Source organism: Onychostoma macrolepis, chromosome 20 (assembly GCF_012432095.1).
Source record: "Onychostoma macrolepis isolate SWU-2019 chromosome 20, ASM1243209v1, whole genome shotgun sequence".
Classification (NCBI taxonomy): domain Eukaryota; kingdom Metazoa; phylum Chordata; class Actinopteri; order Cypriniformes; family Cyprinidae; genus Onychostoma; species Onychostoma macrolepis.
The window spans coordinates 4851918-4865649 of record NC_081174.1 but is presented as its reverse complement, the minus strand read 5'-3'; the positions used below and the strand labels follow the sequence as shown (position 1 = coordinate 4865649).

General features: G+C 40.0%; 2 protein-coding genes across 17 annotated transcripts in view; one reads left to right on the top strand and one right to left on the bottom strand.

The window, feature by feature from the left end:
• The window catches only part of nrxn3b (neurexin 3b), a 357597-nt gene that overhangs the window by 321023 nt on the left and 22842 nt on the right, over window positions 1-13732 (top strand). For 11 of the 16 annotated variants that reach the window (XR_009267577.1, XR_009267576.1, XM_058755796.1 and 8 more), the window contains one exon: window positions 10250-10331. Coding sequence is in view for 12 of the 16 variants with exons in the window: in XM_058755796.1 (XP_058611779.1) it covers window positions 10250-10331 (82 nt within the window). In the remaining 4 variants the exon portion in view is untranslated. The remainder of the gene's footprint in view (window positions 1-10249; window positions 10332-13732) is intronic. The other 5 variants (XR_009267579.1, XR_009267578.1, XM_058755789.1 and 2 more) reach the window with 1 other exon arrangement.
• LOC131527003 (centrosomal protein of 128 kDa) overlaps window positions 10954-13732 on the bottom strand; it is a 73729-nt gene continuing 70950 nt past the window's right edge. The window contains exon 24 of the mRNA XM_058755801.1: window positions 10954-12650. Within this exon, the coding sequence (XP_058611784.1) occupies window positions 12622-12650 (29 nt within the window). The 3' untranslated portion in view covers window positions 10954-12621. The remainder of the gene's footprint in view (window positions 12651-13732) is intronic.

The following is a 13732-nucleotide window of genomic DNA, read 5'->3' as shown; positions in this document are numbered from 1 at the left end:
CCTGGTTCAAAAAATGATTTTGGTCTATATAGCTAATTTTGCCCTTCATGACAACTGTGAGGGGGGTGAATTTTTTTATGACTCATCCGTTTAAATTATATCAAGCCTTAAAGTTCTGCATAATTAAGGGCGTGGCCACTTGAGTGACTGGTGGTTTGCCACTGCTGTCACTACTGTCGAGCTTGGCGGGCGTGGTTATTATTTCAGTTTCACGTGGGGGGTTGTTTTGGCTGGGAAGCGTGCAGTCTGTGATCGAGTGCATTTGCTGAAGCTCGCGGAAGCGTGCAATCGCTTTCTTATGTGCGCTGTTTTTTTAGGTTTCGCTTTCAACGCATTCAACGCATGTTTCCAAGATACGCATCAGTTACTGCAGAAGATTTGTCCCCTCGTGCCACTTCCCGTGTGGACAGTCAACTGATTATAATGGGTTCTCTTGGTGTAGACACGGCTTTAGATACGGATTAAACACATGTCTTAGGCTGGAAATATACAGAATTAGGTCAAACAAAAGGTGTCCATGGGAATGGAGCTAGTGAAACACAGAGGCCATGCATTGAACATACAAGAATCATTCACATCCAAACAGTGCCTGTCGTGTGTTTCAGATTTATTAAAAAAGAAAAACTGAAATATCACATGGTCCTAAGTATTCAGACCCTTTGCTCGGTATTTAGTAGAAGCACCCTTTTGATCTAATACAGCCATGAGTCTTATTGGGAAAGATGCAACAAGTTTTTCACACCTGGATTTGGGATCCTCTGCCATTTCTCCTTGCAGATCCTCTCCAGTTCTGTCAGGTTGGATGGTAAACGTTGGTGGACAGCCATTTTTAGGTCTCTCCAGAGATGCTCAATTGGGTTTAAGTCAGGGCTCTGGCTGGGCCATTCAAGAACAGTCACGGAGTTGTTGTGAAGCCACTCCTTCGTTATTTTAGCTGTGTGCTTAGGGTCATTGTCTTGTTGGAAGGTAAGAACCGCTTAGAATTAAGGCCAACAAGTTCTATCTTGGTCTCATCAGACCAGAGAATCTCATTTCTCACCATCTTGGAGTCCTCCATGTGGGCTTTCATGTGTCTTGCACTGAGGAGAGGCTTCCGTCGGGCCACTCTGCCATAAAGCCCCGACTGGTGGAGGGCTGCAGTGATGGTTGACTTTCTACAACTTTCTCCCATCTCCCGACTGCATCTCTGGAGCTCAGCCACAGTGATCTTTGGGTTCTTCTTTACCTCTCTCACCAAGGCTCTTCTCCCCCGATAGCTCAGTTTGGCCGGACGGCCAGCTCTAGGAAGGGGTCTGGTCGTCCCAAACGTCTTCCATTTAAGGATTATGGAGGCCACTGTGCTCTTAGGAACCTGAAGTGCAGCAGAAATTTGCCTTGCCACAATTCTGTCTCTGAGCTCTTCAGGCAGTTCCTTTGACCTCATGATTCTCATTTGCTCTGACATGCACTGTGAGCTGTAAGGTCTTATATAGACAGGTGTGTGGCTTTCCTAATCAAGTCCAATCAGTATAATCAAACACAGCTGTACTCAAATGAAGGTGTAGAACCATCTCAAGGATGATCAGAAGAAATGGACAGCACCTGAGTTAAATATATGAGTGTCACAGCAAAGGGTCTGAATACTTAGGACCATGTGATATTTCAGTTTTTCTTTTTTAATAAATCTGCAAAAATGTCAACAACTCTGTGTTTTTCTGTCAATATGGGGTGCTGTGTGTACATTAATGAGGAAAAAAAATTAACTTAAATGATTTTAGAAAATGGCTGCAATATAACAAAGAGTGAAAAATTTAAGGGGGTCTGAATACTTTCCATACCCACTGTATATCCAAAATAAAATTAAGGCAGCAGCTATTTACACTAGATGCTATTTACACTAAGTGTAAATATCATATTTTCTCAGCGATAGATGCTATTTACACTAAGTGAATCCGTAACACTCAGTGCTCCTATCAAAGCTTGGCATGGGTCTAATATGGTAGGCTATAGGCAGTGTAACCTATCTGTAAACCGACAGTAAGAATTTAAATTCGATTAAACCAGGGGTGGCCAAAGTCGGTCCTGGACAGCCACAGTAACTTCAGCTCATCCCTAATCAAACACACTTTCCAATCAATATCTAGGGTTAAAGCCAGGCAGGTGAGTTTTTAATGTTGGAGCTAAACTCTGCAGGACTGTGGTCTCTCCAGGATCGGTTTAAACGGTTTAAAAAGTCATTGGTTATTTTTAAGGAATAGCCTAAGTTATTGTAACGGGGCTGACAAGACATGAGACGTGCGGATCCAATTGCAAGCTTTTATTTACAGGCATGGTCATAATACAGGCAGGGTCGAGCAATGGCAAACAGGTATGGCAGGGACAAGACAAAGAGTAATCCTAGGGCAAGCAAAGGTCGATGATCGGCGAACAGAATCCAGAGGGCAAGGCAGAGAGATAATCCAGGGAACACGGGCTAGAATAAACACGGGAAAACAATCCAAGACAGGCAGGGGATCACTAGGGAAACTAACAGGGGCACAGAGAGTTGCTACAGCTATGAGAGCAGTAAACGCAAACAATACTCGGCAGTGTGGCAGGGAAAGTCCAGGGTTTAAATAAGGTGTGTGATCAGTGTGTGCGTGGGATCAGGTGTGCGTGTGATTAGTGCCTACAGCTGTGTGCTCAATTAGTGCAATGGATGATGGGAAATTGAGTCCAGTGTGCTGTGTGCTGTGAGAGTCCATGTGGTGAGTGGGTGACCTCTGGTGGTGAATGGACGGAAGTGCAGACCAGATTTGTGACAGAGCCCCCCCCCTAAGAGCGGCTTCCAGACGCTCCACACAGTCTTTAATCCAGGAGGGAGGTGGAGCGGAGGCGGAACAGGGGGAGGGATGGAGGGCCAGGTCCTTGTGGAAGCGGAGTGATCTGGGACCGAGGTAGAGCCGGCAGAGCAGGAAGCCAGGGCAGAGCAGGCGGGACTGGAGCCCACCAGGGCGGAGCAGGCGGGACTTGAGCCCACCAGGGCGGAGCAGGCGGGACTTGAGCCCACCAGGGCGGACCCAAAGATCTCCACGGCGGTGCAGAAGACCACCAGAGCCCGACAGCAGACCACTACGGCGGCGCAGATAGAGCACGAGCCCACCAGGGCGGCGCAGAAGACCACCAGAGCCAGATAGTGGACCACCACAGCGGAGCGGGTGGAACAGGTGGAGCAGAAGACCAGAGCGGAGCAGACGGACCCGAAGACCACCACGACGGATCAGGAACCCACAGCAGAGCCTGGGAACTAGGGAGACTGGAGACACAAGGAGGAGACAGAACATGCACAGACACAAGGACTGAGATAGGGAACATAGGAAGTTTATAATTAGTCTCGATAGCAGTGACAGGATAGAACGAGAGTTCATTGACGGCCTCCTTAGCCGTGACAGGACAGAACGAGAGTTCACTGACGGCCTCCATAGCCGCGACAGGACAGAACGTGAGTTCAGGGACAGCCCTTCTGGCTGCGACAGGACAGGACGAGAGTTCATTGACGGCCCTTCTGGCTGCGACAGGACAGGCAGCGGATTCACAGATGGCCTCCACAGCCGTGACAGAGCAGGACGAGAGTTCAGGGACTGCCTCCTTGGCCGAAACAGGACAGGACGAGGAATCAAGGACGGCCTCTGTGGCCGTGGCAGGGCAAGACGAGAGTTGGTGAGTGGATACCACTGACACCTCCGGAGGTTCTGCAGCGGTTGCCGCCACCTCTGGAGGTTCTACAGCGGTAACAGTCTCCTCGACCACAACTCGACAGACCGAGAGAACATTGCAGGGCGCCACCACCATACAAGAGGCTGAGGCGAGCCCGGCCGCTTCGGAAGGTTCTGCAGCGTGTGCCACCACCTCGGGCAGTTCTGCGGTGGTGTACGCAGCCCAAACGCAACATAAAGCGATTCCCATCAGGGGAAGTGCCTCGGACAGGGGAATATGTATAAGAACAGGAGGGTTAGTGTGAGTTGGTTTGGGGATGCCAGCCGTGCGAGCAGACACCAACGGTACATCCCTCAAACTAGACATCAAATTGGGATAGTGGAAGACTGACCTTGATGATCTGGGTGTGTCAGCCCGGACGGGCTGCGACTCTGGAAGGTCAGCCGTGACGGGCTGCGACTCTGGAAGGTCAGCCGTGACGGGCAGCGACTCTGGAAGGTCAGCCGTGATGGGCTGCGACTCTGGACGAGCAGCTGTGACGTGCTGCTGTGACTCTGGACGAGCAGCCGTGACGTGAACAGCTGAGACGTGCTTTGACTCTGGACGAGCAGCTGTGATGTGCTGCTGTGACTCTGGACGAGCAGCTGTGACGTGCTGCTGTGACTCTGGACGAGCAGCTGTGACGTGCTGCTGTGACTCTGGACGAGCAGCTGTGACGTGCTGCTGTGACTCTGGACGAGCAGCTGTGACGTGCTGCTGTGACTCTGGACGAGCAGCTGTGACGTGCTGCTGTGACTCTGGACGAGCAGCCGTGACGTGAACAGCTGAGACGTGCTGCTGTGACTCTGGGCGAGCAGCTGTGTCGTGCTGCTGTGACTCTGGGCGAGCAGCTGTGACGTGCTGCTGTGACTCTGGACGAGCAGTTATAACCATGTTATGTGTGCATGAGACGCCAGCACAATTATTTGAACTATTTAACCGTGGAACAACTTTTTCTTTCTTTTGGTTAATTAGGCCCCTAAGTGAAATATATTTTGTGTATTTATTCCTTTTGTATGTAGTCTATGAATTTATCCTGGGTTTTATTTTTCAAAAAAGCGCAGGTGCTTTGTGTGAATGTGATGTGTGAATGTGACATGTGATGTGTGAATCTTATTCTTTTGTGTATCATATTTAAGCATGTAGGCCTAACAGTAAAAAATAATAATACAGACTCTTATCCATTCTTAGGCCTAATTTAATTCTAATTTATCATAATATTGTAGGCTAATGATCGGTTAACGAGCTTCGGTTACAGAGCAGGTATATAAAGCGCAGAGGAGAAAGAACTGAGACCAAGCGGGAAATAAAATAAATAGCCTAGGCTAGCCTACAAAATGTAGGCTAATCCAAAATAATAGCCTACGTGAATGGATTTAAAAGACTTTGGGATGAGAATAATATTTTAGATTAAATATTCTTTTAACATTTTGTTTTGAATTTAAGAAAGTGCAGAAATTAGGTTATATATTAGGCTACCTATATTATTATTATTATTATTATTATTAGCATATAACCTAATTACTAGCCTATCAAAAAATTAAATAAATAAATGTATAGCCTAGGCCTAGCCTATGTTAAATTCCTGTACAAAGAACCTGTAACATTCCCGTAATTAAAGAAATTTAATTAAAGAATGAAAGAAAGAAAGAAATGATCACTTAATGGATTTAAAAAGCTGGATGGATGGGAAAGATAGTAATGTTTTTCTAGGCATGTCACATGTCTTATTTTTAAATGTATTGATTATAACAAGGTTCATAAATGTTATCTGTGGACTGCATAGCCTATATCTGCAACATGTCACGCGCACAATATACAGGTAGGTTAATATAATATTAACTCACTTAATTATTGTTAATATCGCTTTATTAAATTCAAAAAATTTTATTAATGTATTCGTAATATCCATTTCTGAATATCCAAAGTTGCTATGGACATGCAGGTTTGTGCATTAAATGCATGGCCACGAGAAATAAATGTCGTTATCTCATCATAAGAAGTTGTGCTCCCTGAACATGTCCCCTACCTGCCATCTTTTTGATCATTTTGTCATGAAAATATTTTTTTATTTTTTTAAATAACACATTAGGCCTACATATAATCATCACAGAAACAAATTGCTTTCGCGAACTTCAGCAAATGCACGCGATCACAGATTGCACGCTTCCCAGCCGAAAGAACCTCCCACGTGAAACTGAAATAATAACCTATGATAAAATTTTGGACATATCGCTCATCTAAGCAGAGGTGGGTAGTAACGAGTTACATTTACTTCGTTACATTTACTTGAGTAAATTTTTTGGGTAACTAATACTTTTAGAGTATATTTAAAAATGGGTACTTTTACTCTTACTCAAGTACATTTTTAGTGAAAAAACGGTACTTTTACTTCGTTACTGTGGGCGACGCTCCTCTCGTTACTTTATCTTAATGCATTAAAAATCCTTCAATTTATTCCAAGCGCGCCGTCTACTTTTTTTTTTTTTTTTTTTTCTGGGCAATGAGCGATGCCCGTTCGCGAATGATTCATTCTTTTGAGTCAATTCTGTTCGAAGGCTTGATCAAACCAGTTGGCAGACCAGTGAATCGGTTCGCGAATCAGTTTGAATGATTCGTTCAGTTCCCTGCCGCACCCCGCACGCGCTGAGTCTGACGCGGCTCGAACATCAAGAGCGTTGAAGACGTGGAAAGGCTATTGCTAGCTATGAAGATCTTTATTAGATGAACACCGCGTGTGCTGTCGGTTCCACAGGTATAGATTCGATTACAGTACACGATACCATGACATTACCAATTTGTTGTACATGTACCTTCTATACAATGTATAATTTATTCATTGTCACAGAGTATGAAATAAACAGCCGCCAAACCCGCGTTAGTTCCAGGAGGAATGCCTTGCCAAGACACAATTAATATTGATATTTTCACAATATTTACGCTTGCAGAAATAAAGGCTACATTTGTTTACATTTTGCAGAACAGACGGAAGAAGTGCATTTGTTTCGTTATGTTCAGATGTTCTGTAGCGGTCATGTGAGGAGTTTTCACTCTTCTCCGTGTCAGAGGTTATATACATTTATAATACATAATTAAACTTTAAAATATAATTTAATTTAACTCAGTGATGCAAATCAGAATTTGTATCAGCTGTTACTCCAGTTTTCAGAGTCATATGATCCTTCAGAAATCATTCAAATATATTGATTTATAACCAGTGTTGTTGAAAATAAATAAATAAATAAATAAAAAAAAAAACAGCATATGCTGGTTAGGTATGTTTTGAAGCTGGGATGTTGGTTTGTGCTGGTCATGTGCTGGTCTTGAGCTGGTGCTCAAACCAGCATCCCATGCTTCAAAACATACCATACCAGCATATACTGTTTTTTTCAACAGGGAACAGTTTTGCTGCTTAATATTTTTTGGAACCTGTGACATTTTGTTCAGGATTCTTTTATGAATAGAAAGCTAAAAAAAAAAACAGCATTGATAATAAATCAGGCTGATAAAAATTCTGATTTGCATCACTGAAATAAATTACATTAAAAAAAAAAAACATTAAAAGTATTTTGAACGGCAGTGTGTGTGTGTGTGTGTATATAAAAAATGTATCTAAATATCTATATATCTAAATAAAAATAGACTATATTCAGTATATCCAAAGTAACTAGTAACTAACTACTTGAGTAGTTTTTTATCCGATACTTTTTTACTCTTACTCAAGTAACTATTCAGACTATTACTTTTACTTTTACTTGAGTAAATATTTCTTCAAGTACTTTTACTTTTACTTGAGTACAGTTTTCGGGTACTCTACCCACCTCTGCATCTAAGTCATTCATCCCACACTATTAACAGGCACGTCATGTAGGCTACACTTCTTGTACTTTGTTTGGGCAAGGTGTCACTGTGGCCTCAAAGCTTATCCCTCGACTACTCTGGCTCAATTGCTATTGCTGAGGTAAAACACGCCCTCCTCATTACCCTACGGACAAATAAATGTAGAAATAAATAAATATGAAAATAAATAAATGTAGAAATAAATAAATGTGGAAATAAAGAAATAAATACGTAAATAAATACATAAATGTGGAAATAAATAAAAGTGGAAATAAATGAACGTATAAATAAAATTAAATTAAAAAAAATAAATGTGGAATTTTTTTTTAAAAAATACATAAATAAGGAAATAAAATTATAAATAATTATTTATTTTTGCTTTTTTACTTTTCTTTGCATATTTATTTATACATTTATTTATTTATTTTTGCTTTTTTACATTTCTTTGTACATTTATTTATTTCTAATTATGGCAGGATTGGCATTCCATAGGCTGTAAGTGATAACTTGTGGTTGTACAGTGAGACTGAAGTAAATGGCAAAAGTACATACAGTATGTTGTACACATTTGTGTCTGTCATTTTGTTTATGTCCACTTTGAATTCAAAACACAGGTGTTTTGGTTATTGTCCCTGTTCGCAAATTGAGAGATTCAGCTTTTCACATCAGAGCTGTGAGTTTAAATTTTAATTTACAAGTATGAATATTAATATGATAAGTATGGAGTCAAATCAGTGCCACATATAGTTGCAAGAGAATTGAAGCATTGCAAAAGAAAATAAAGTTTTGCAAACAAAAATGAAAGTATTGCAAAATATAAATGAAACAGAGCAAAAGCAATGATTTTTTAATAAAAAGCACATTTATTTTTTCTCAATACTTTCATTTTCATTTGCAAAACTTTATTTTCTTTTGCAATGCTTCAATTCTTTTGTAAATATATGTGGCATTGATTTTACTCCATAGACAAGTTCTCACATTCGAAACAACATGCTCTAAAGTTTTGCTACCTTCATAGAAATCTGTAATTTTTGATGCAAATAATGCACTTTACATGAAATCTAGCCCTAATTAAAGGTGAGGTAAGCAATATCTGAGAAATGCTGAATTTTTACATTTTAAACTCCAACCCCAATACTAACCCTCAGCTTTGCACATAATCTCTCCCAACCTCCAACCCTAAATTCTAACCCCCACCCCCAAAAGTTTTTCTAGTCTAAACTCTCAAATCCAATACCCAATCCAGATCATGGCATTGGATTCATGAAAAATGATTTTTCACTTCTATTTCCTTCTCATTTTCTAATTTAAGTATAAAGTTAAGAATATTTTGTATTCCCCAAAACATTTCTTAAGAAAATTCATATTTTTCTTAAGATGTTCTAAATGCAAAAACGTAAAAATATAACAAATCTATTCGCAACACTAGCTACATATAGGCTGATACATATTACTGTTTACTAGTGGATGTACATGAGAACTCTGAAGTGACACTAATGATTGATAATGTCAACAGTGATTGGCTATGATTATGCATGAAGTTACTTTTGTACTGAATTCAGAATTCAGTAACAACTCTATAAAATCGAGTAAAATAGGGACCTCTTTATTGATTTTCTAATTGCAACATAATTTTCAGCAGCATCCCGTTCCATCTTGAGGCATGCTTTTTAAAAACAATTATTTGAAATACACAGCGCATTTAGAACCCTACATTCTGAACTCCTGTCAAGCCAGTCTCAACGAGAATAGAAATCTTATATGCTGATAAACTGAATCAGGCGTTTTAGTTGGTGTGACATCTAAAACATTCTTAGAGGTGGGTCCCCCGAGTTTATTGCCATGGTGCCAGTGCTGTGATTAGAACACAAAGTTCAGAAATATTTACCTATACAGTAGTTCTTACCCTAAAATATGATAGATTGATTGGTAGTAATGTACTCGGACTTGGATAGATCACATTAAGATAGGAACACTAGCATACCAGCATCCCAAGACATATTCAGTATTTTGGTGGCAAGTGTCTCTCACTCAAAATATGAGCAGATTAGTACAAATGTACTTTTCCCGACAGCATCCTCTCTATCCTAGTACGTAGGCGCTTTTCCAGGCTCCAGCTGAATTCTGTTTCATTAGCCTGTCAAACTCAATAATAGTTAGAGCCCGTCCTCTCACCGAGCACTGCAAACTCAATCAGTGCTATGATTTCATAACCCTTGCTTTGTGACAGGGCTTATTTTATCGAGGCACCGATCCACTCTGATTAACAGGCTGTGCGTGCATGTGGGGTGAAATACAACACTGCCAGAGTGTCCAGGCTGGGAGAGAATGAGAAGGCATGAACAAGTGTGTTCATAAATCAGAATTGTGGGATAGAGGAAGGTGCTGATGAGCGAGCAGAAGGCGAGCGTCCAGAGACGGTGATGATCTGTGACGGCCCATGAGAAGCTGGAGATGGTAGGAGATGTATGAAGAGTCAGCCACCATAAATAAACCCAAATAGAAAAACAACCCTGACATTTCAGTCCCCGGTCTGCTGCCCTTGAGAAATAAGGGAGAGAAGTAAAATATAATGCTTGCTGCAATGATGTGTTTTCATTGTTTTTACCCATGATCCTCTTTGTATTGGTAGATTTGGCTTCACTTAAACCTTTGTTCTTTTTGTTTTGTCTCCACACGCCTCTGGCTGAACCAGCAGACAACAGATGACATTGTGTCCTCTGCAGAATGTTCCAGCGACGATGAGGATCTGGAGGAGTGTGACGGGGGACACACAGGTGGGATGGATGTGTTACGGTTGTGCTTGCTTAAACTTGGTCTTTCAATCTCTTCTATTTGAGTTCTCCCTCTCAAAGCATCACCCCCATGACAACCCAGTGTAACTTCAAAAGTGTCACTAAAAGCCATTTTTCAAGCTCAAAAACTATAGCAGTAAAACATATGTCTATAGTGATATAAAGTGGTATATCACTGATGTACAATAGTATTTGGACACTTAAGTCACAATAAATGTTTATATGTTACTGGGTTAGAATATAAAATATCAAACCAAATGGCATCTGCAAACAAATGTTACTAAATGTTTTCTTAGGACTTCTGAGGATTAACTTTTTTTTGTAATAACATTTAGCTAAAAGTCACTTGAATACAATGCATTAACTGTGGACATGTTCCACTAACACCTGACTTACAGAAAGCGTCTGTTAATTACATTTAAATTAGGGCTATATTGCATATATTAAAATATATAGATATTTGCTTCCAAGTTATGATATTTAAAAGAAATTACATTATTGCAGCAGGTGAAAGAAAAATAATACAGTTTCCTTAATTTTGAACAGTATATCTATTATTCTTTAAATAAATGTCACTTGCTTTGATATTTTGTTGCCTATTGTGCAGTGACATTGATACATTTTAAGACGTGATTTATGTGTCCAAATTCTGTTCTATTTAAGTCTGTGGGCTGATTTCTCTGAATCAGTTCACGTGCAAATGATATTGGTATGGAATAAAATGAGCCAGGAAGCATTGGGCTGTTTCAGAGTTACACTTGATTATGGGGCCGAACGTCACTAACATGGTTTTGTGTTTATACTAATTTTGTCCTCTCAGCGATCAACAGAGAGCCAAACTTTATGACAAAAGTACAAAATTAGTATCAAACTCCATGTAGTTCACTCTGATGCTTCAAAATGTATCAATCCTGTACACAATGGATTTCTTGCAGTGCGTGTGTGTGTGTGTGCGTCTTTGACAGATGATACATTTTGAGTTGTTTACAAATCAAATAATAATAATGCTTTGAGCATAGAGATTTCTGATGTGTAGCGGACTAACTGCAACAGAAACAACTCCTCCTTCCTGTTTGTTCCTTTGTTTCCTCACATTGAAGGCTTGCCTTACGTTAAAACATCTAATAGAGAACAGATATCTTCGAATTTCTGTGCTCACCTTTCTCCACACATAGCCTGTTTCCTCAAGGTTAAACAAAGATTTTTGTGCAGTATAACTATGACGTATTAATTGGTATGGTTAAGATAAAACATAATTTTCAGAGAACTTGGGATTCGCTGTAATTGTAATTCGCCGTCAGCCATCGCAGTATATGAAACCCTGCTGTTGATTTTAGTGCTTACAAGGCCATTATGGATGCAAGGCTTGTTTGGTTTATGAAAGTTCGATGGTCTGCCTGCTGCCCTGTACTGGTACTTCTTAACCAAAGGGCTTTTAATTGCTTCTAAATGTCATCAGAACACTAATTAAGGCCCTTGAATTTACCTTAAACCACACCCTGTATTATGCAAAACATATGTCCTGCGTTGACCAGTTTTTTTAACCTTCCACTCCTAAATACACCAATTAAAATCATGCTTTGATTGTTTATATTTTCAGTTGTAAAAATGACTTCCAGCAAAAACAATGTTTTGTTTTCATCATTTTTAAAGCGTGTCATACCCGTTTACCTTGCAAGCTAGTATCCATATGGTCCGTCATTACCTTTGACTTTACAGATGGCCCCTATTTATTTGTTTGTTAATTTTACCGCATATTTTCCTCAAACTTACAAGGTCACTCTGCTCATTATCCAAAGATTTACTCTGTACTAGTTTTGAAACCTGATGGCAGACAGTTGTGCTTTGGATAAATTCTCCCTAACTGTGTTAAATCTAATACCATCCCCAAGTCCTCTCAAATTCAATGGCAACAGGAAGTATTCTAAGGGACAGTTCCAGTGTTACCTTTCATTTCTTCTCATCTGACATTCGAAACGAGTACACTTAGCCGCAAACCACCACACTCATATGATTTCATGTTGACACAGAAATTCACATCATCAGTCTGACCTTCAGTTCAGATTTCTTGGACAGTTTGCATGATACTTTCTGTTCTGTTCTGTTTTGTTTGAACCTTTTCATGTGAAAAAAACATCTTCCTACTGTATCCACTCTTTGACATTCCATTCATGTGATTTGGGTTTATTTGCTGTATTTCCAAGAATTTTCTATTTTTTTACCCTCTTGGGGGGCTTTTTCTTTGATGTCCTCATCCTTCCATTTTCCAGGATTAAAGTTGATCCTCTTGTTTCGCCTCATCTTGTGCCGCATGGAATTTTGGTGGTTGGAAAAAAGAAAAAGAAAAAAAATACAATAATTATCTTCCTCATTTTTATGTTTTGTGTCATTAGGCTAAAATTAAACATCCCCACATTCTATACAACAGGAAATAAAAGGCAACAAAATCTTTTCTTGCCATCATATGTTTTATTTATTATTTTTGCCTTGTGCAGGCAACCCCATTCTGTCTCAAGAAAGTTGTGTGTGAAAGAATGACCACTCCCCCCACCCCTCCATCCCTGATCTCATCTTTATTTCTGTGCCTTTCTGCATAGACATGTCTGTTTGAATGCAGATGGCATAAAAAGACTTTTATTGCCACAAAGTATATCTGTTTTTCTATTTGTTGCTACTGATCAGTCGCATTTGACGCATGCGTTGATTGCAAAATAACTGATCCCCAATAGGAGATCTCCATCATGACTCTTGCATGGGTGTTACTGGCTCCATCTTTTGTGCTTCTCCATCCATGAGTTTGCTAACAGGCTGACCATGTGTGCTGTTATCATCTGTCTATGTGCTGATGTCTTTGTCTTTAAATGTCGATTGCTCTATCTGTCTGATGTCTTGCCGATGTTGTTGTTTCTTGTATTTTTGCACTGTTCTGTGAAACACATTTGAACTTATGGGAATTCCACAAAAAGGCTAATAAAACATTTATACCAAAAACAGGGATTACATCGGAATTTTGAAGATGGGGAAACCCTAAAATATTACAGTGATTCTAGTGTGGTGATACAGGCCAGTTTGCCATGATATGAAATAAACAAATAAATTATCGGTTTTACAAATCAAACGGCTTGTCATGAAGTTTAAACAAATACAGTGTATAGAAACTAACCCAGCATCATTGGAAAAATGAGCCTGTGGCGACATTTCTGCAAAACAATATTTTGTTGATTCTTGCACTTGCAATGCTGTACCAGAATAGCAACTGAACAAGTGTACTGCAACGGAAATCCGTACATATAAATTTAATTATGTGATCCATATATCAAAATGTTTTATTTTACAAATCAAGCAGTATGGTAAAAGTAGTAATATAGTAATATATTACATAA